The following is a 21,087-nucleotide window of genomic DNA, read 5'->3' on the forward strand; positions in this document are numbered from 1 at the left end:
TGGTTCCATTTAAGTTCAAAATCCACAGGAAAAGCCTTGAACTTGAAGTTTTGTCCATTTCTTTTCTTCTCTCTCTCTCACCCACTTCATCACCCACTGAATACAGTGCATATGGAGTTCTTAAAATCAGATTTTGATCTTTCATCATCTCTAACATGGCTCTGTACAAACTGAATGTCTGTTTGACACAGTTTTGGTCATTCTTTTTTCTCAATTTCACTCGCAAGCATGTTTGATTTAGAGAGTAATAAGTGCTGACTCTCAACGTTAGTCATGATGTCTATTAGCGGTTGCTGCTGTTGAAAGCTTTTATGATGACACCCACCCATTCATTTTGTTATTATTCTAGCCACAGCACAGGGAAAAACACTGCTGACCTTAATGATGTTTGCCGTAGGTTTGAGGTTTACTGCAGTAAGAGTCTTCAGCTCACTGCCACTGTCTTTTTCCACTGTGTTAAACTTCTAACCTCAGTTAAACCTAAATACATAATACTAATCTATAGCATGGTGTCTACCATGCAAGTCCTCCTGGATCTATTTCACAACAAACCCCATACACACACGTCTTTGTTGAAATGTTGTTACTCTACTTGTCCCTTGTCTCAATGCTCTCTCCAAACTCCAAGAAGCAGTGCTCTTCTGTGGGCAGTTCACCTGACATCCTTTCCCAAACATCAACATAAAGAAACAACTTTAAAGTGCGGAGAACATTGCTTGAATGCTCCTCCTTCAGTTATCATAATTTAAACCATTAGATCCAATATATATTTAAAAGCCCTAAGTCCTCCCACCTTATGTAGGTGTTGGTCATTATTATTTACATGGCAGCATACAGTATATTACAATTAATTTGCCAGTTTTGCACAAAACATCAAATAGTAATCAAATCGGAAAATCACCCAGTTGCATGTGAACATGACACTTAAGGACGAATATTATATTAATTTGCATTTTTTTTAACATTTTACCTGGAGATATATGGTATACATACAGGACTTCAATGAGTGCATTGACGAGAAAAGTCAGTTTGCACAGCCAGTTAAGCAAAGGTCGGGGCTGATTGATTAACACATTGGCTGTTTTAGGACTCGTGTTACACAATAGTCTGTTTGAAAACCAACCCAACCCCCAGCAAAGTATCTTTGGCCAACGTGGTATAGATTTGTGCTCATGGAGCAGGTGCCCTGAGCTGCCTAGTTTCCTCCTACAGTACAATAGTGACTCATGTGCAACATTTAGACCACAACAGTCAGTACTGTAGTCAGTGCTGCAGTGATTCAGTCCACGCGCAGATTATCATGATGGACACGAATGAGCGCACACACAGCTGAGTCGAGGAGTCCTCAGACGATTAATGGACTGTAGGTGGTAATCCATGTCATACCTTGCCACTATTGATTTAGGATTCAGTTTGTCACTGTTGTCTTTAAAGGTGTTTTACAGAACAATGAGATCACTTTGTTTAAGTGGGTGGTAAACATTTGGGAGAAAGATGCAAATTGATAGACACGTACGTTGATCAATCTGTATCATGGCAATACGCTGAATATGTTTATTGAAGTTGATCTGCCCCTTAATCTGCATTAATTTGGACAGGGGTACAAGTGCAGTGAGTGCGGTCATATCATTCTTCTTTTTTTTTTTTTTTTGACCATATCTGTGAAAAAACACCATTTAGACGAATTTAATGCTAATATTTCTTAAGTGCTCCAATGACAAACCAGCTGTCAGATTTAGCAAACAGCATCATAATGCAGCTGTCATCTGCTAAATTATATTTTCTGGATTCATTTGTGTCAAAACTACATGTTGCATGGTGAAGATGTCTAATTACAGTGATCAAGAAATGGGCCATTTCCAACAAGATTAAAGTCGAACAGTGACAGTGACAGAAAAACATGCGCAAATAAAGAGTTCACCGGCAGTGTAAGCTGGCTTTGGGTGCTGCAAATTGGGAAGGCACTGCAAACATAGGAGGGTCAATAAGACGTTGACAGCTACCAGTGTCAACCAGCTTACACTACATTTAATGTCAATATTTAAACTGATGCAACATCAACATGCCTTTAAGAAACTGTGTATTAGCAACACTCTATTCTCTTTTTGTGCTGGTCCCACCCTTAAAGCAACCAGAAAAACACACATCAAGGACAAAGTTTTGATTTCAAATGGAGAGTCTGCCCAGAGAATTATGACAGTTGTCATTTGTGGCAACTACAATTAAAACTAGAATTCAAATATATACTTGCGGTCCACTTTCACTTTTTTGGGAGTTGATGAAACCGTAAAACTATACAAACAATTATAGCAAACAAACATAGCAATCAAAAATAGCTCATATAAACAGAAACACAACATACAAAAACTTGCAGGATCTTTCTTAGTTTTTACAATCAGGCAAATGATGGCAATAGAACACTATTGGCATGTCTGTAGAATAATAAAGCAGATTTTTTTCTTAATATAAACATTGCACTTCGTGATAAATACGAGATGGATAAATGGGGTTTTGTGCTCTGTGTGCAACATGGCATGAATAACTTTTCAATGTGCCAACACAGACGGTAAACAAAGCAGCAAATCCTCTGATGTAGAAATAAAAGTGATGGTGAATTATACTCGCACTAATGCAATCATCCTAATAAATCACACAGCAGAAGCAAGAAATATCTGCTTTAGTTAATTTTAAAATCCATCCATCCATTTTCTATACCGCTTATCCGTCAGGGTCGCGGGCGAGAGGCGGGGTACACCCTGGACTGGTCACCAGCCAATCGCAGGGCCACATACAGACAGACAACCACTCACTCTCTCACACCTACGGGCAATTTTTTAGAGTTACCAATTAACCTAATGTGCATGTCTTTGGATTGTGGGAGGAAGCCAAACCCACGCTAGCATGGGGAGAACATGCAAACTCCACACAGAAACACCCCGGGTTCAAACCGGGATTCAAACCCGGGACCTTCTTGCTGTGAGGCAACAGTGCTAACCACAGCACCACCATGCTGCCCATCTTAAAATCACGACAACTAATTATTTTGGTGTGTTCATTTTAAGAATATATCCTTTGATTTTAAGTATCTGAAATTCAGTTTTTAGTATTATCATAATGCGGCAAATGAGTGTTGCTTGGTTGCACATTGCACATTAGTGACCTCCTGGGCTTCTGGGTGTAAGGTGGAGTAGTTTAAATGCATGACTCTGGCTTTGTCAGTGGCTTAGCTTTGGGTTTTCACTCCACCTTTTCATATCAGCTCAGCTCACTTGGAACCTCGAATTAGGTGATATCCAAAAAAGTACCAGGTACTATCCACAACCTTTGCCAATGGAAAACCAAAAAAGAATGGCTCCAGCCAAGCCATATCATGCAGTGGAAAAGAGGCTTTAGTAATGTCATTTATCTATTCAGGGCAGAATGGAGGGACATGGGTCAAGCTCAGGAGAAACCAGTTCACAGCCAAGTGTCTGTGTAACAGCCAGCCTTCTGAATGAGGTTAGACAAATAGCAACTGCACTTTCATAAAGCTGGCTTGATAATAGCTCTCCCGGATACACCATGCTTGGCATCGCATGATAATGAAGAGGTGAGTGTTCAAAGTGCCACCCATTATTCTGCTGCAGTGAAGACTGCTTTGATCACTGAGGTTGTTAAGTGTACAAACAGCAAGGTTTCTCATCAACTCTATAATTGGCGTTAAAAGAAAATCACTTCTCTCAGACAGTTTTGATTGAATTCTTCCTTTTCTGTGCCAGAGATGAGCAAAAAAACGACAGTTTGTTGAAAAGGGCATCTATGAGCTATAATTCTCCCATTATTTGCTTTAATTCCCACCTTTTTAATCCTTTTTGCTAATGCTGCACTCAATGCTTGCACTTTTTCTCTATCTCACTCCTCTGCCATCTCTCTCTCTCTCTCTCCATCATCCTGTTGCTAGGTGTTGGTTGCTACTACTGTCACTGTCAGTATGACCCCATACAGAGTTGCAGCCTCCCCTGTCATCAGCAAGCATGCACCACTTTCACTTATACAGTCACTGAGGAATGGCTGTTTTAGGATCCTCCTACATTACTTTCACACTCACACACAAATCGCTGTTTCCTTTTTCCTTTAATAAAAATTGCTCTCACACTTCTCATGCTCTCCTCACAGTATTTTCTCACAATATTTTGTCCAACTGTAGTTAATTTTCAATATTTTGAAGTGACTGGGGGAATTAATTAAACCAGAGCTCCAGGCTGATTTAGTAGCTCCCAAAATTTTAGGAGCACCAGCACAAAATTCAGCAGCACCTCTAAAATCGGCATGCAGTGCAACATATTTATATTTTTTCCATCTTAATTGTCTTACTGATAAATGCTTTGCTAATAAATAGATTATACAGAAATAGCAGTTGTATAATAAGTGGTACTTTTCATTTATCTGTCACAATCAATTCAAAAAACTGTGTTTATCAGACACCAAATACCAGAATAATGAATTTACAAATGTAAACATAAGGTTCAGTTTCTAGTCCGTACATTGCTCTCAGTATAGCACAATAACCACAGCAAAACAAGTAAACAAGGAACTTTGAGCACTGTACACATTTCACAAAGCGAAATCAAAAACACTTGCCTGTTAATTCCAGCATGTTACAGGAATTATTGTGCACCTGACATCAGATTTGTATAGCACTACAGTTGCGGTGCACCCCGATTTGAACTAAGGTGCGAGGGTCCCATTCATAGCTGCTTGCAGCTTTACACGCACACACCACCCCAATATAATGCTTGCTTAATTGTAAAATTTTGCAGTATTGGCAAAAATTGTCACAAAATGCAAGATAATGGTCTCAGTCTGGAGCCCTGTCCTAAAGGTGCCTTGTGCGTGTGTGGTGAATTATGTAATTCACCATCTACAACTTAAAATTTTGTCTTTGTCTTACATTTTTTGCTCAAATTTCCCCGGTTCCCATAATTTCCCATAACTTTAGGCCTGTTTCTTTATATTTGTTAACACTTAGGCAAATTGTCACCAACTGCAAATATACAGAATTGGCCATTACAGTTCTGTAGGTAATTTAACCATGGATGTGATTTCTAAGCAGATATATGTGCAGCTCACAGTTTGAAAACCTTTGCTGTAGGGTAAGGAACAGACAGATTAATACCCTTAATGGAGACGGGCTGACACAGGAGTTCTGTGATGTTAAATGTGATCCTTATTAAACAATAGTTACACCTCTATGCCATCTCCAGACTAGACATGGTTTAGATGCTGCTCCTGTGTGAGCCCCAATGCCATCAACCGTACCATTTATCTTGACTTTGTGAGCATTTGGCCTCAGAGCACTCCCCTGGGAAAAATGGGCATCATACTGAGGCACAGCGTCCCGCCTGGCAACCCACTCTGTGAGTCATCTGTTTCAAGCTCTGCCAATGATATGCCTCAGAGTAATATGCCACAGAGAGCTCAAAGAGATGGCACGCTGATTTATTCATCTGCCTCATTATCAGCATCTGCTTACATCTGCATACTGTGCAGATCATTAAAGCCATCACAAAGTCTTACCTGAAGGCCTGCGGAGCATCCTCGCATTCAGTGAAAATTGTTGCTAATCTAAAGAAAAGAAAATGTAAACTAATGTGACTGTATCATAAGGTGTGCTCCATAGCCTGCGCAACACTCAGCATGTCAGTTTAAACCTTGACTTAACAGGCGAGTCTTTAGAAGAGGGCAGGTCAGAGGCTTCTGTAGTGAAGGAAATCATTATCCACTTCATTTATCCTGTGTTTACCGTAGAGCTGCAAGTATTCATTGACAGAAAATGAATCTGCAACAATTTTGTTAATCAGTTAAGTTATTTTTTAAAACCAGAAATGCCAAATATTCACTGTTTCCATCTTCTCAAATGTCAATATTTCCTGGTTTCCTTTTTCTTCTGTAATAACAGCTCTAGGAAAATGTAAAAGGCGTTTCTGGTCAATAAGTAGAGATAATAGTTTTGCCTGTTTATCCTTTGTTCGAAAGGATTGCAATGCATTGGCTGCTTTGTGCTGAGGTGTACTGCCAGCCACAGGTCATAGGCATAGTTAAAATAAGCTGGATATAATGGCTCTCTGATGTATTTGTGGGTGTGTGGTTGTCAAAAGTGCTGCTTAATGCAAACAGCCAGAAACTCCAAAGAGTGAATTAGTTTATGTATAAAGCTTGGCTAAAGAATGGACGCAATGTTCAGCATAAGCACGTTTGAATATTGTACAGTTGTTGTTTCCAGATGTTGTTTTCAGCAGCTCTGAAACAGCTGCACTACTCTGTCAGACTTCTCTAAAATAACAGGAAGGACACAAGCAGGCAAATAACAACTTAGTACAACAGTGGTGAGCTGAAGGGCATCTCTGAATGCACAGCTCATTCAACCTTGAAGGGGATGGGCTACAGTAGCACAAGACCATGCTGGGCACCATTTCTTTCAGCTAATAACGAGATCAAGCAAACAGTCATGTGAAAATCAAAATCAGATCATGTGCATTGTTGCTGGCCAAAGTTCTCCAGTAGAGTCATATGTAATGTTAAAAGCATTTTCATCTCTCATATTGTAGTGGCTCTGGTTTTCATCTGCAAGAAATATATGAATTATGATGTTATCAAGTCTGCTTTAATCAACATTTAAGGAACAAATCCAGCTATTTTGAATCAGCTGGGGTTGTGTGGCCAAAGTTAAAAGAACCCTTGCCTCCCAAGGGTCACAACAAAGGCAAACAAAGACAAAATTAATTATTTTTTAAAGACTTTTTTTCTTTTGACTTCTTTCTTTGATTACTGGATAAAGTCTCCAATCATCTAAAACTAAACTAAGAATAAATATGTGTAAGTTGTGAATTGGGGTCACGAGTAGGTACAGCTTTGTTTTGAGGGGTTGCAAACCAAAAAAGGTTGGGAATCATTGATGAAACGCTGCTCTCTGATCCTGCCAGGACATTAATGACAAAAATTCTCAAGCATGACACAAAATGTCACTAGGACGTGACAATAGAAAATTAATATTCTTAATTCAGTGCCCATGCTTTGTTTTTACCATTTCCATCCATGGCATTTCTACTAGCTAGTTCAGAAATGACACTCCGCTGCCAAGTTGTTCTGTGGGTTTTTCAGCATGTCAGATTTTGGGCCACTGTCGGGTTGAAAATTCCTTTGCCACTTTCCTCTCCCATTAGTGTCATTTGGATTTTCCAGCTGCCAATACGTAATTTGATGTTGTCCTTATCACTTCAGCATGAGAGTGTGCACCCAGCCACATTATGCCAGCTTTTCCAGCTCCCCACTGCTATGTGTGTCACTCTCAAATTTACCCTTGCTAAAAATAACAAGGTAGGATAGAGGTGGCGGTGACCTGTCTACAATGACAATTGGTGCAGAATTTTAATAGGGGGTTGCGACAGATGCAGAGTCTGTAATGGTTTTACCCAACCTGTCCGTGTTTTGGCGGTATTATTAAGCATTCTCAATTAAATTAAACATCACACTCTAAAACAGTTGCTTTCCACTCCAATTAGCAAGCTGTCAGTGATGTCACGAACGTGTGTTGGCTTTATATTCCCTTTGGGACGGACCACCAGTTCATTAATTTTATGTCCAGACTGTGTGTAGGTCCAGTTGAGATGGATCGCAGTTCACACCTGGCTTGACTCTCAAAACGAACCTTGACCAACCTTGTAATGGCTTGCAATGAAATTTTGTTTTCCCACCCACATTTATTTAATCTCTGGTAAAGTTTAACAGCTGTTAATCACAACAAAATGTGCCATACAGTGTGTATTTGGTATCTTGCGTTGGCTACAAATGAAATAATCATGTCTCAGTTGTATATGGTATACAGCCAACTTAACTTTTGTGAGGATTGTCACTCTGTAAGCATATTGTCCTGCTAATTGTTTTGGAAACCAAATACAGTTTGGTGAAACTAAACAACGTTTGGTGGCATACAATCATCACAATAATCTGCCACAGAAATGAGAAAAATATCCCCATTTTTTCTCAGATTTCAGCATTGTCCATCATCTATGCATGTTTAAGCAAAGGCTCACTTGTTGATTTATGTGAATAACCATCTATTTCCTATTATCTCATCTCAAGTGTTCCTGGGATGTTAGCCATTGTGTTCTGTTTTTTACTAATAAGACTCTCTCCCCCCTCCAGATCAGCACCAATATATTCAGAACTCTTCCACCAAGTGAAAACCCTGATTTTGACCCAGAGGAGGATGAGCCCACTTTAGAGGCTTCCTGGCCCCACATTCAAGTAAGGATTCAATACTTCAGCCTGTCTGTCCTTATCAACCCTTAAATTACATTGCTGTGTGTTGTAGTAGTTCCAAGGTGCATATTTGTATTCATCTTTAAACTTTTCAATTTTCTTCCAGCTGGTCTACGAGTTTCTGCTCCGCTTTCTAGAGAATCCAGACTTCCAGCCCAGCATTGCAAAGCGATACATTGATCAGAAATTTGTTCTGCAGGTAGGAGTCCTTTTTTGAAAACTTTTATCATGATAACGATTGTGTAAATGTATCAACAGGTTCAAAGTAAAATACAAAAGTTGTCAGTAACAGGCATTAATCTCGATTTCTTGTAAAACAGACATTTCGGATCATATTGTATCACATTAACTAGATTGTACAACTGTACATGCATCAGTGCAGTTCAGAAAGCTAAGAACTTTTAATAGTTATCATAGTTAACATAATAAATAGTTTGTCATTAAGGTAATTAGTACTGTATATATTGTATGTCAGAGGAGACTACTAGCTGGCTGTTGTGACAACTTTAGGGCTGCAACTGCTGATTATGTTCTCAAATAGTTGATTCATTGTTGAAACAAAAAACGTCAGCAAATTTTGAAAAGCAGCTGTCACAAGTTCAGAGTTCGGTGTTCAAATTTCATTCAACTAACAGTCCAAAGTCCAAAGATCACAGAAGGGTAAGGAAATCTGAAAATATTCACATTTAAGAAGCTGCAACCTTTTGTGTTTTTACTGTAAACCTTTGAGTGATTAATTGTTACAGCTTCCATCAGCTGTTACAGATTAGATTTTTTTGTGGTATATTATACTATATATTATAACAACTACATACTATAACAGTAATTACCAGCACATTGTGATGTGTGTGTAGTATGTTGGATGAGTCAGACCATTAATTTGCTGTAGCCATACCACATCTGTCCCTGCTGTGTACCCACCTACTGCAGGAATGCTTCATTTCTTATGAGAAGCTGCAGAGCGAAGCAGCAGCTAACAGGGAACCACAGGGCCAGGAATGTTGGCTGGGCCACATCCGAGGTGCCTGGACCGACTTTCCATGATGCGAGCGTGTGTCGTGGGGGAGCTTTAAATAGCTGCCTGTTGTTGACTCTTCAGGTTGAGAGAAGAGGACTGTGGTTGGAGCAGAGGAAACAAGGTGGAGGTTTGGGTGGCAATAAAGGCAGGGAGAGAAGGCCCGTGGTTTGGTAATTTTCAGTTATCATAATACACACGGCATAGGAAAAGGTCTCAAGTGTCCCATCTGAAAAGTTCACGTACATAAATACTGTAAGGGTCAAAGCACAAGGGCGGTCGGACAGAGGAGGCAGAGGTTCAGTAGTTTGCTCAGGGACATTTTGACAGGGAGTCAAAATGCCCCTGTTGCACTGGTCAAATGGATGAAGCACTAGGGCATCCATACAAAGCCACCAAGGGGGTATCCTTGTTAAGTGTATCTGGGTGCACCATACTTATTTCAGACTTTGTTCCAAAGTATTTGACATTTGCACATGTACTCGAGTGACTCTGTTAATGTGAAATGGGTGTGGAGTAATACGAACATGCTGCATAGCAGCTCAGTGTGGAAAAAAATGTTTTGATGTCAACTTTGATTTAGTCAGCGTCGTGTGAAGCTGTGTACCTGTTCTGTGTAATCATGCTGTTCCACTAATACTTGTCCTTTAACATCCTGAAGTAGCCGAAAACAATTATACGATACGATAGTCTTTGTGGCTTGTGCTTTCAAGCCTGATGACCACCAGTTAATGGCATATTTTGGTCCTTGAATACATAGCTTTAAAACTAGCCCTGCTCTGGTGCTTCTGGATCAACTTGTGGAGAGCACAGCTGCTGCAGAAAACAGCCTTCGACATGGGAAAACAACCATATGTGGAGCTAAAAGCACAACGTGTGGTCAGACATGTGGTCAGTGTGTATTTTAGGCTTTTTTATGACAGGGATCACCGGCAAAACGTTAGAGTGGGTCTGTCTCTCTCTATTTTTTCTCATATTAGTCTCTTTGTTACTTATTTCCTCTGTTAAATATTACTGAGGGCTCCTATTACACATTGGGCCTATTAACAGTCATACATTTAACATAGTGAAAACTTCCAAATCTTATATGTAGAATAGTATATTATATATGTAGAGTAGTATATTATATATGTAGAGTAGTAGTAGCCCGATTCTATCTGGTAGAGCTGATGATTTACATGTAAATACAAATAGTTTTCTCAGTTATTCTGTTTTTGTTGTTGTCACATGGTGACACTTGGTCTGTCTGTGTATGAGGAGAGTCTCAATCTCGCTCATACTTGGGAGACAGACAGGCTTTTAGTCGGGGAATTACTAATACAATTTCATGGTGGATAGTCTTTTATCATAACTATGAAAGGGACAGAAATAGACTTGATTGCATATGATTTCCAAAAGAAATGTCCACTCCTAGATGTTTTTGTTTTTTTCCTGAATAGTTCTATGGACCCTATGTAAGTAGATTGCCTTCATGATTGATCCTTGTGTCTAACTACAGATGGACATAACATGTAGCCTTTTGAACTCAAGGTAAAAACCATACTTTTAATTCTGGAGGCTCAATAACTTCAAAACCAAACTTCAAAATAGTTGGAAATTCATGTTCTGTTGATCAACTCTTTGTTTCAATGCTGATTTATCTGTTTAGGGTCATTTCATGGGAGGTCTTCTATCACTATTGGATACATTTACACCATTATATACATGTACATATATCATGATATAGTAAACTTGAGAAAGTGTTCGTAGACAGAATAACAGATGGAAATGTTTGCTAGAATTGAATATCTGATAAATTAAGGTATTTCAACTCATTGATGCAAAAATTCTGTAAATCCAGTGTTGGTCACAAAGCAGAGCGATTAGGGTTAGTTTCCCTGATGTCATTGTCATATATTGTCATACAGAGTCCAAAGGTACTGGTATTTTGTGATATTAGGGATGTTTGGATATATAAGTAAATCTGAAGCTGGACTTGACCAGCACTAGTAATAGTCAATTGCCTCTGTTTATTTTTCTTATCATTATATATTTTTTAGACTGATCCCCATATTGATGTTTTACAGTTAAAAAATCCAATAATGATATATTGCCTGATACAATTTCTTCACACACAATATAACCTTTTTTAACAATTGCAGCCAAGAAATGTACAGAGCAGGTAATTGTACAGTTGAAAAAAATCAGCTTGTCACCATTCTCTAGTGGACAAACTGTTTCAAAACATATTTTTGACAAGAACAAACATTTAGTGTTTCACTACATGTGGAAGGTGATTATAAATAATTATGGCTTGCTGGAAGGGTCTGTGATCAAACCTCTGGTTTGCAGTTATAACACAGAGACTCATTGCACTGTTTAACTCTCATGGTTTGCTACATGAAACTGAATGAATGTGAATCAGTGCAGTGCAGAAGAAGGACATGTGTCCATGATGAAACCCGTTAATGTATGTACATGGGTTTAAAAATAGACACCTGTCACCGAGGTGCTGATGGCGCTCTGTGGAAGATAAGAACCGTAGTGTTACACTGATTTGAGCCTGAAACCATTCTTTTTGAACCCAGTGTCATTGGTTTGGCTGCCTTCAACTGTACCATAAAAATGACTCATGTCGTCATATGTTGCTGGAAATAGCTGTTAAATGCCAGAGGTTTCAAAGCTATTTACAATAGAGTACAATCTTGGCACACATACTGTATACTTGTTATAGAAGATGGTGGCATTTGTACAAATTACAGCTATACAGCAAGCACAGTAAATTTGTCAAGCTTGGTAGGAAACAGGGCTGCAAAAAACAAATGTTTTCATTGTCGAATAATTGATTTGTTGTTTTGCCCGAAAATGTCAGAAAATTGTGAAAAATGTCGATTAGTGATTCCCAAAGCCCAAAAATACGTTGTCAAATGTCTTGTGTTGTTCACAGCACAAAAATATTCTGTTTACTGTTGTAGAGGAGTAACGAAACAAGGAAATATTCACATTTGAGATTTCTCAAAATTATTAAACTATTAGTAAAATAGTTTCCGATAGTTGAATTTGATAGTTGACAACTAATCAATTAATGCTCGAGTGGAACATGTGTCCCTAGTTTGCTTTTCAGAGCGGTTAGGTTGGCGATGTAGGGAGAACTAATATCACAATAAGTAATCCGTGATCACAGCACACAACGGCATTTCAGTAGCAATACCAGGGTAACCCGCAGTGTTTTATGGCGAAGGCTTCAGGGAAAATGTCCAGTACACATTTTAAATAAGTCATCAAGTAATGACATGGAGAACGACACGAGAAGCGCCAGAACCTGTCATCAGCAGGTGATTGATGGGCTGATCACGTCATACGCCCACTTTGCAGTAGTCAATCAGAGCAACACGTCACAACATTAGAAAAAAACAAAAGAAAACAGTCTATGATTTTACATGTTGATAAACTAGAGAGCAGCAGCCCAGTCAGTCAGAACCACCAGCCGGCATTACACTGTATACACGTGCATCTCCATCCAGTCACATTTTATTGAGACATGATAAAAGATAATATTTTATTACCCATTTCAGTTCAGTCAGAACTGAAATCTGAGGAAGTGAATGTTTGTCTTATTCTCCATCTGTCCTTTCAGCTGCTGGAGCTGTTCGACAGCGAGGACCCGAGGGAGAGGGACTTCCTGAAGACCATCCTGCATCGGATTTATGGAAAGTTCCTGGGGTTGCGAGCCTTCATCAGGAAGCAGATCAACAACATTTTCTTGCGGTGAGTGAAGTCTTCAAACGGCAGCCAATGTGGCAGGAAACGTGTTAGATGTTCTATCAGGTAGTCGTGCTGAGTGGTTCTTTCTTTTTCTTCTCTTTTCAAATTCTTCATCTGTTGTATGTCATTGTGCAATGAAAGTCTTAATTTTCCTTTATTTAACCTGGTAAAATCACATTGATTAAAATATCAAGAGAGGAAGGCAGCATCAAAACTTTGTTACAATAAGAAGTGTAACACAAACAAACAAGTAATTTCGTGTAATATTCACATCTTTTGATAGTGTGATCAATTCAGATAGAAATGAGAAAACAAGTCACTAATCAGTTTGATTGACCTGCTGCTCTCACCAACGTCAGTGGAACTGATCTATAGACCCCCAACACCTGCTCCCTTTATTTCTTTTTACCTGTCATCAGCCAGTTGATCTGGTAAACTGAAACTCTCTTCTGAGACTTTGGCAGAAAGTTGGACCAGTGATTTATAGACACCCTGACATACCCCCACATCAATCAAGTATTTTAAAGAAGACACCAAGGGTCCAATGGGGCTTTTCCACCACAGAAACAAAAACAGGAACTAAAATTGCATTTCAACCAGAGGAGTCTGGGACTAAATTTAGCTCTTGTACAATAGTTCCAGGTACCATAAAGTCCTTTCTCAGGGGGTAGCTTCCAAAGTTTGGCAGCTACCAGGGCAGAGTTTACAGAGTTTTACAGGGTCGCTGCCTGGTCAAACAGACACTGTGGCTGATTCAACCTGTGTGGTGCTTCATTCAAAAAAAACAAAAACAAGGAACCACTGGCCGCTACTAGTACTAGTCAAGATTAGGACAAATGTTAAAACAGGTTATGATGTCTGCTTTCTAACAAGTTTGAATCATTTGATGATAGCATCATGTCAGCTACTCCATAAAGCAGAAATACATAACATGAAACACTCAATGTGTGTATTTTGGATTCAGACATGATTATTCTGTGTTGTGTCCTAGTATCTGTGTTTTATCTGACACTGAATCTTCTCAGGTCTTCAGGCATATTGGAAATTCAGACAGGAACATGCAAAGGGAGCTTTATGGTTCCCATTTAAGTTCCTTTGGCTCCATACTTGTTTGAGACTAAATGGTCAAAAAGAGCTTTTACTGAGGATGTCTCAGCTGGTTTAAAGCATCTTCATCTGAATTATAGGACGGCTCCCCTGCAGGAGTGTTGGAGCACTTTCTGGCCTGTCTCAGTTTACATTGGCTTTCTGCTTCACAGAAACATACAATGAATGCAGCCGTAAAATATGTTCCATCAACTCAGTTAACTGTAAGCTCTGGTGTGGAGTTTCTGGTTTTGGTTTTCAATTGACCCCACTGTGAGCATGTTGGACTCAAAATAGATGTTTTAGGCATCCAGGACAAGAATTTTCTCTACACGTCATTGCGTTATGCAGACAATAGCAGTGTCCAGACAATGTGTGGAGAATCAGGTGTGGACGTTGTCCAGGCGTGTTTTCACCTAATGTAGATACTCCGGTTCAGGCGAGGGATGGCACCTGGGTAGAGTGTGCAGGAAGAGAGGCTACATACAGTTGGACGTACCCGCAATATCACCTAAAGAGTGGAATGCAACATGGATGCAAGCAGAAAAGAGTAAAAAGCAGCTACGCTCTGAGCAATGTCATAAACACGCCCACTCACTCGCTGTGAATTCTCCGGACGTTCACACATCGAACTTTGTACACAGACTTGGTACTAGGTCCAGTCAATGGCAACTGCAACTGCTTCAGACATTTGCGAACCCTAATAAAACTCCTCCGGGTAATGTCTAGATAAGTTTGGGGGCTATAAACCAGTTTATCCTGCCCCCTAAAATGGAGAACAAGATGACAAATGTTCAGTCATCTGGCATCAAGTATTCTGAACAGCAGCGAGTTGATTCTTTACGGCTCCTGTTGCTGCGTGACAAAGGGCTTTAGATGATTGAAACAGGGGGCACTTGATGTCGTTTCCAACAGGCGAGGTGGCAAGACGGTTGCACGTACTTCGACCATCTGTCACTGAGAATAAAAATAGTGTCACAGTTGTCAGGCCCTGTCTGTACATACCATGGCTGCACAGCTAGATGGGTGGGTGACCAAACAGAGGACCTGGATGATGTATGGATTGTTAAATTACATAAGAGCAGTCAATTTAGCTCAATATGTTTAGTTTTTCTAATTATTTATTAGAACAGCTATATAAATGGGACTTTTTTATCAATCAGAGAATGTTTGGGCACAAGACCAATAAAACATCATATTAAAACTAGAATTACAGAACGCCAGAGATGAAATCCAAATCAGAGTGACAATATTTCAAAGGAGAACAGCATTGGGAGCAGCCTAAATCAGTCGTTCTGTTCACTGTGCTGTTTTTAGAGTTGTGATGTTTTTTGGGGTTCAAGTGTTTCATAATCTCTCTTGCTGTTGCAGGTTCATCTATGAAACGGAGCACTTCAATGGCGTTGCTGAGCTGCTAGAAATCCTGGGAAGGTGAGTAATAACGTTTGGTCATGGGACATCATCTGGATATGCCCTGGAAACAAAACTGAAAGACCTCTACTTATAGCTGATGGTAAACACAGTAGGCTGGAAACTAATGAATATTGACAGCTAAACCTTCAGCCATTTGCCTTGGGTCCTTTTTAACAAGTACTATTATTTGTTTGAACTTTTTTGAGTCTGGTATTTGGTAATAGACTTTTTTGTCGTTGCGTTACTGGAGGCAGTCAAAGTTGTTAAACAGGCTTGTGCAGAACTTTAACTGTGTCTGACGACATGGAGGACTTGTGCTCTCTTGCAGCCCGAAACTAAAAGGCCCCTCAGGCTTCTTCCCTTCTGTCACCCTGGTTCTACCAGTGCAGTGAATTTTCTCTATATATTTCTTTTCTGCTTCAGGAACCGAATATTCACAGCCATACCAAGCTCTGATCTTGTAGTATTCAGTCTGTGCTGCTCAACAGCAATCTAGCGTCTAACACTGGCATGGTGTTTTTCTGTTTACAGTATCATCAATGGGTTTGCATTGCCTCTGAAGGCAGAGCACAAGCAGTTCCTTATGAAGGTGCTCATCCCCCTACATACAGCTAAAGCATTGTCCCTCTTCCATGCACAGGTAGGAAGAACTGTCCACTATTAATTCTGTTATTTTGTTATAAGTACCATTAACTTTGTCTGCATATCCTTGAGTTATATCATTTAAAACTGCACAGAAAATATTTGACTTGATCTATAGCTAAATTGTACCATTTGTGAGTCTGCAGGATTCATTATGTTATCTCTGCACTATAGCACCTCCCGGTGGCTTGGAAGTGGAAATGCACCGGTTCAGTTATAATTACTCTGGTTGTATTCAAAACCACATACTACACAGGCCGTACATACTGATTTGGTTAAAAAGTATTAAGTCGTGTGCAAACAAAAGCAAAATCTGCAATATGCCAAAGATACCCAGATATCGTACTGATTCGGAAAAATTCTCCAGTATGCATCGCACCAATCTACCATGCCAACTGGCACTGGTACCAAAATGCAAAGCACATACGGTTGTATGAATAGATGGTTTAGAAAGCTACATAAACTTGCACTTATTTTACCTCAGCAGCCCACTAAAATGTGTTTCTGAAGAAATTTGAGGCAAGAACTAAGCTATCCACCTGCTGAATATTTACTCATATTAGATCTACAGGCTGTTCAGAGTGTCGCCAAGCTGCTTTCTCAGCCACTAGCCTATTAGCTTACTACTGTAATGTCCTATAGAGGTTTGCAAGTTAGCTAACATTAGCATGCAGTTTACTGCAAGATTTTCTTTTTTAATTTATATAACTGGTTCCAGTTATCACTGTAATGTTTATGGTAAACTAAACTTAAATCAGCATAACCGTTTCCTGCTGCATGCTACTATGAAAAACTGTATGTATGCAGTACGGAGAACATACTGCTCACTGCTTTTCTCAGTGGTATGTAGTAGACCGTTTCAAATACAGCCTGTGCTTTAGTGAGTCTTCGATTTCACTCCTCAGTTCTCAGTCCAAATACATATTTAACAAGAGACATCTCTTCGGGTGAGGTTTTATGTGATGCAGTGTTTGGGTACACTTACTGTTTTTCGTTCATGTCAATCAGCTGGCCTACTGCGTGGTCCAGTTCCTGGAGAAGGATCCCACACTCACTGAACCGGTACTTTTTTTTTTTTTTTTATCATTCCTCCCACTCAAAGCACAAAGCCTCAAGCACTAAATTAGTCTACACTGCAGATGAATTTATAGTGGGTGCGAACAACCACCCACTCAAATATACTCTGTTTTTTTTCACATTGGTTAGAAATTCTCATGAAATTCTCTGCTGTCTGTACAGGTGATCAGGGGGCTACTGAAGTTTTGGCCTAAAACCTGCAGCCAGAAGGAGGTATTCTGCAAGTTTGCCATACACTTGTCTTACGCAGTTTACAACCACATCTTAATGTAAGAAAACACGCATCTTAATGTTGCTTCACGGCTTGCACCTCTCATCTGATTAGGTGATGTTCCTGGGCGAGGTTGAGGAGATCCTGGATGTCATTGAGCCAACGCAGTTCAAGAAAATCCAAGAGCCGCTATTCAAACAGATCTCTAAATGTGTGGCCAATCCACACTTTCAGGTATGTTCAGGACATATTTATTGAATGCGGTAAGCATGGTCTAAAATACACTTCAAGTCCAAAATGTATGTACATTTAATGTGTGTTAATATGATGAAATCAATTCAGCAGACACCTCAGTTTGCGTCTGTGGGATTGCTTCCTCCATAATTTATCCAGAAAACAGAAAACCACAATACTCACACACGGCTCTAAATGACTTTCAGCTTTGGCATTTGACTTCAAGACAGCCTAATTTCAGACTCTTCTTGTGATTAATATCATTAAGGACAAGTATACTTCTTTCTTACTGATAAACATAGTTGAGCAAATGTTCTTAAAGTCAACCAGTTACTGTGATTTTGCCGTACTCATATTTTTGACCTTATGAAATATGTATTTGCTCAAAAGGGCGCAATTATATTTTCACACTTGATGTTTATTTTTATTCTAAAATTCTGCTTAAATTAAATTAAACTGTGGTATTAAAAAGTCTTAAATTTAACATGCTGATACATATAGACGCCCTGTAACAGCGTTTTGTCATTCAGACATGCACGTCAGTAACACTTTACTTTAATTCCCGTCTGTAAGCAGATTAAGGTGTGTATTAATGTACCTGTCAACAACGATAACTCCCCCGTGGACACTTATAAATAGAAATGGCTGTATGAACAGATAATTAAGGACAATATATTAAAACAGTTATAATAATACAAAATATGTCCTTATATGAGAAGTTATAATTGCTGACAAATATCGTACCTACATTTGAGTGTTTTCTGTTCTGCTGCTTCAGAGACTGACTTCAGAATGTTTTGTAGTTGAACCGTTGATTAATGACATTCGTTCAGCTTCTCACAGTGAATCCTCAGCCCTCATAACCATTTATCAGGATTCTCAGTTTATATAGTCTGACAATGCAAAGCATCAAATGACAGCAAGTGATCAAGTCCCTCAAGTAATGTACTTTTACACTTTGTACTTCCACTTAGTGTTTCTTCAGACTTCTTTTTCAAAGGAAAGAACTGTTCTGTTTCTCCATTACATTTACACTAACCAGATATGTAGTAGGTTAAGGTTTTAAATACTGTTGATTGCATATGCTGTATTTCTATACTGCTGCAACTCTGACACCTCATCAAGTATTATATGGATGATGCAGGAAAGTAGAAAAGTAAAGAGAATTTGATTTAGATTTAATGTTATAATTAATATTTTCCCTTTGGTTTTATACTTCAGTCACCTCTTTGGATAACACAACACAGTTCAACAGGACCACAAAATGCTCATAAAGGATGAATCAACATGTCTCTAAAACAGAAAGATTCTTTGCAGGACTGTTGTCTCTGACCCCATTAGTTTTAGTCAGGTGTCCTGATAAACAGAGTTTATTTTCTAGAGATTGCTGTCATATAATTAAGTGGCTCAGGTGCTTATTCTGATACGACACATTACATGGGAAATTGCTGTAACATCAACCCAGCGGGGTGCGTGTCTGTAAGGGGCTTTTATTCTCTCCTTCATTTGACCTTTTCCTTTTTTTGGATTCAGTAGGAAATCAGAGGTCTTTATCATAAACCAGCACAAACCCACTCAGCCAGCCATATGGAGAGATTTTACTTTGCATTTTTCTACTTGTCTCTGTCCTCAGGTAGCAGAGCGAGCGCTCTACTTCTGGAATAACGAATACATCCTCAGCCTCATCGAGGAGAACATCGACAAGGTCCTTCCCATCATGTTCGGTAGCCTGTACAGAATCTCAAAAGAGCACTGGAATCCGTAAGTCCTTCAAATCTTTCTGCCAAGCTGCCTACTGCCCCATAGGTATTTGGGTCCTCTGCTTTTTAAAGAAAACCTGCTATTTTATGAAGAGAATCTGAGCACAAAGGTCTGATTAATAATCATCAACTTGAACCACATCTATGAATCATAAGCAAGCGGACCAATGAATAGTTTGGACCCACACATTGTTCCCAAGGCTAAAGAATGAACTACCTATTCACGGAAACCTTCCATGTCTGCGTAAAGCGTACGTAAGCATTATAGTCACTGCAACCATGCAACCATGGTCTACTGCTGCCTGGGTTAGTTAGTTAGTTTGTTTGTGTGACTGGTGTTTTGTAGAGTTGGATCCAATCTGAACTAATGCGTTAAAACACCAAAGTCACAGTAGACCAGTAAAGCCTTTGTTCTGTGAGGTAAAATTACTGTTTTTATCAGAGTGGTGTCAACGACTGTTTCCTGTTGAACAAAAAGGATCTTACAGGTCTATCTCTGTAGGGATCATTTCTGTAATGTTGTCAGACACTTAGATTGCCTAAAGGATTACGTTACAGCCATTGTAGTCTGATGCTGGCTGCCAGCTGAGGGTGCCCAGCTGCTGAACACAAAAATATGTATATAAAAAGTAAGGCCACAGTTAAAAATACCAGACTTATCCCTCAGTTTCAGTTTGATTTTCATTTGGGGGTAATTTGCATGACCCTTTAAATACTGCCACTAAATGAACGCTAAAGCTAAACCCTGTTGTGTGTTATGTTTCCTGGTTGTGTTACTGATGCCAGAGTCTCTGTGCCGTGTTACAGGACAATCGTTGCTCTGGTCTACAACGTGCTGAAGACACTGATGGAGATGAACTGCACGCTGTTCGATGAGCTGACTTCCTCCTATAAAGCAGACAGACAGCGGTGAGTATCAGACACTTCCAGAATATCAAACATGGACCATAAATGTTAGCTCAGCATGTTTGTCACCTACTGGGCCAATTTCACTAATTGTCCCTGATGCCACAAATAATGTGTTTGACATGTGCACACATTAACATTCTGAACACATTAACTCTCTGGGGTCTGAGGGGCACGATCGACTGAATTCTGCAAAGGATTGCTGGTTGTCTGCCAGGCAGTTAAATCAATTCGGCTGTGTTCATCTTGTAAAGCAGATGTTGTGTCTGTTCGGATCAGGTTTTGGTCTGATGAGCCCAGTGAATTGCTGGTGTGAGCCTTTTTCAAATCATGTCCAATCAGCTGAGTTTGCCACCCTCAAGTCCATTCGAGATCTAGCTGCGTGTCAGTACATCACAAATCACAAAATTAGTCATTTTTATCATTATCGGTCCCTGTGTATAGAATTATTTGGCTAAATTTTATTTACCCAACCCCCAAAGGGACCTGGAGAAGTGGTTTTAAACATTACAGCCAGTAAACCGTTTTTCTTTTGTAAAGGAGAGCATCAGTTTGTCAGGAGTATTGAGGAATATGTACATGTCTGCCAGGTTCAAGCAGGTTTTCTACATTTGTTTTTGATGTTACCAAGTGTTGCCATTTTTGAACTAGATGCTGCTTCTTCTACACTGAATTGCTGCACAATTAGTGTCATTTAC

At 39.5% G+C, this 21,087-nt stretch overlaps 1 protein-coding gene across 1 annotated transcript in view; it reads left to right on the forward strand.

Moving 5' to 3' along the window:
* ppp2r5a (protein phosphatase 2, regulatory subunit B', alpha isoform) overlaps positions 1–21,087 on the forward strand; it is a 40,553-nt gene that overhangs the window by 16,502 nt on the left and 2,964 nt on the right. Inside the window, exons 3-12 of the mRNA XM_070848859.1 lie at positions 8,185–8,286; positions 8,408–8,500; positions 12,933–13,063; positions 15,518–15,577; positions 16,091–16,199; positions 17,210–17,263; positions 17,441–17,491; positions 17,604–17,723; positions 19,357–19,484; positions 20,291–20,392. Coding sequence (XP_070704960.1) covers positions 8,185–8,286; positions 8,408–8,500; positions 12,933–13,063; positions 15,518–15,577; positions 16,091–16,199; positions 17,210–17,263; positions 17,441–17,491; positions 17,604–17,723; positions 19,357–19,484; positions 20,291–20,392 — 950 coding nt within the window. The remainder of the gene's footprint in view (positions 1–8,184; positions 8,287–8,407; positions 8,501–12,932; positions 13,064–15,517; positions 15,578–16,090; positions 16,200–17,209; positions 17,264–17,440; positions 17,492–17,603; positions 17,724–19,356; positions 19,485–20,290; positions 20,393–21,087) is intronic.

This window comes from Pempheris klunzingeri, chromosome 18 (assembly GCF_042242105.1).
Source record: "Pempheris klunzingeri isolate RE-2024b chromosome 18, fPemKlu1.hap1, whole genome shotgun sequence".
NCBI classification, from domain to species: Eukaryota; Metazoa; Chordata; class Actinopteri; order Acropomatiformes; family Pempheridae; genus Pempheris; species Pempheris klunzingeri.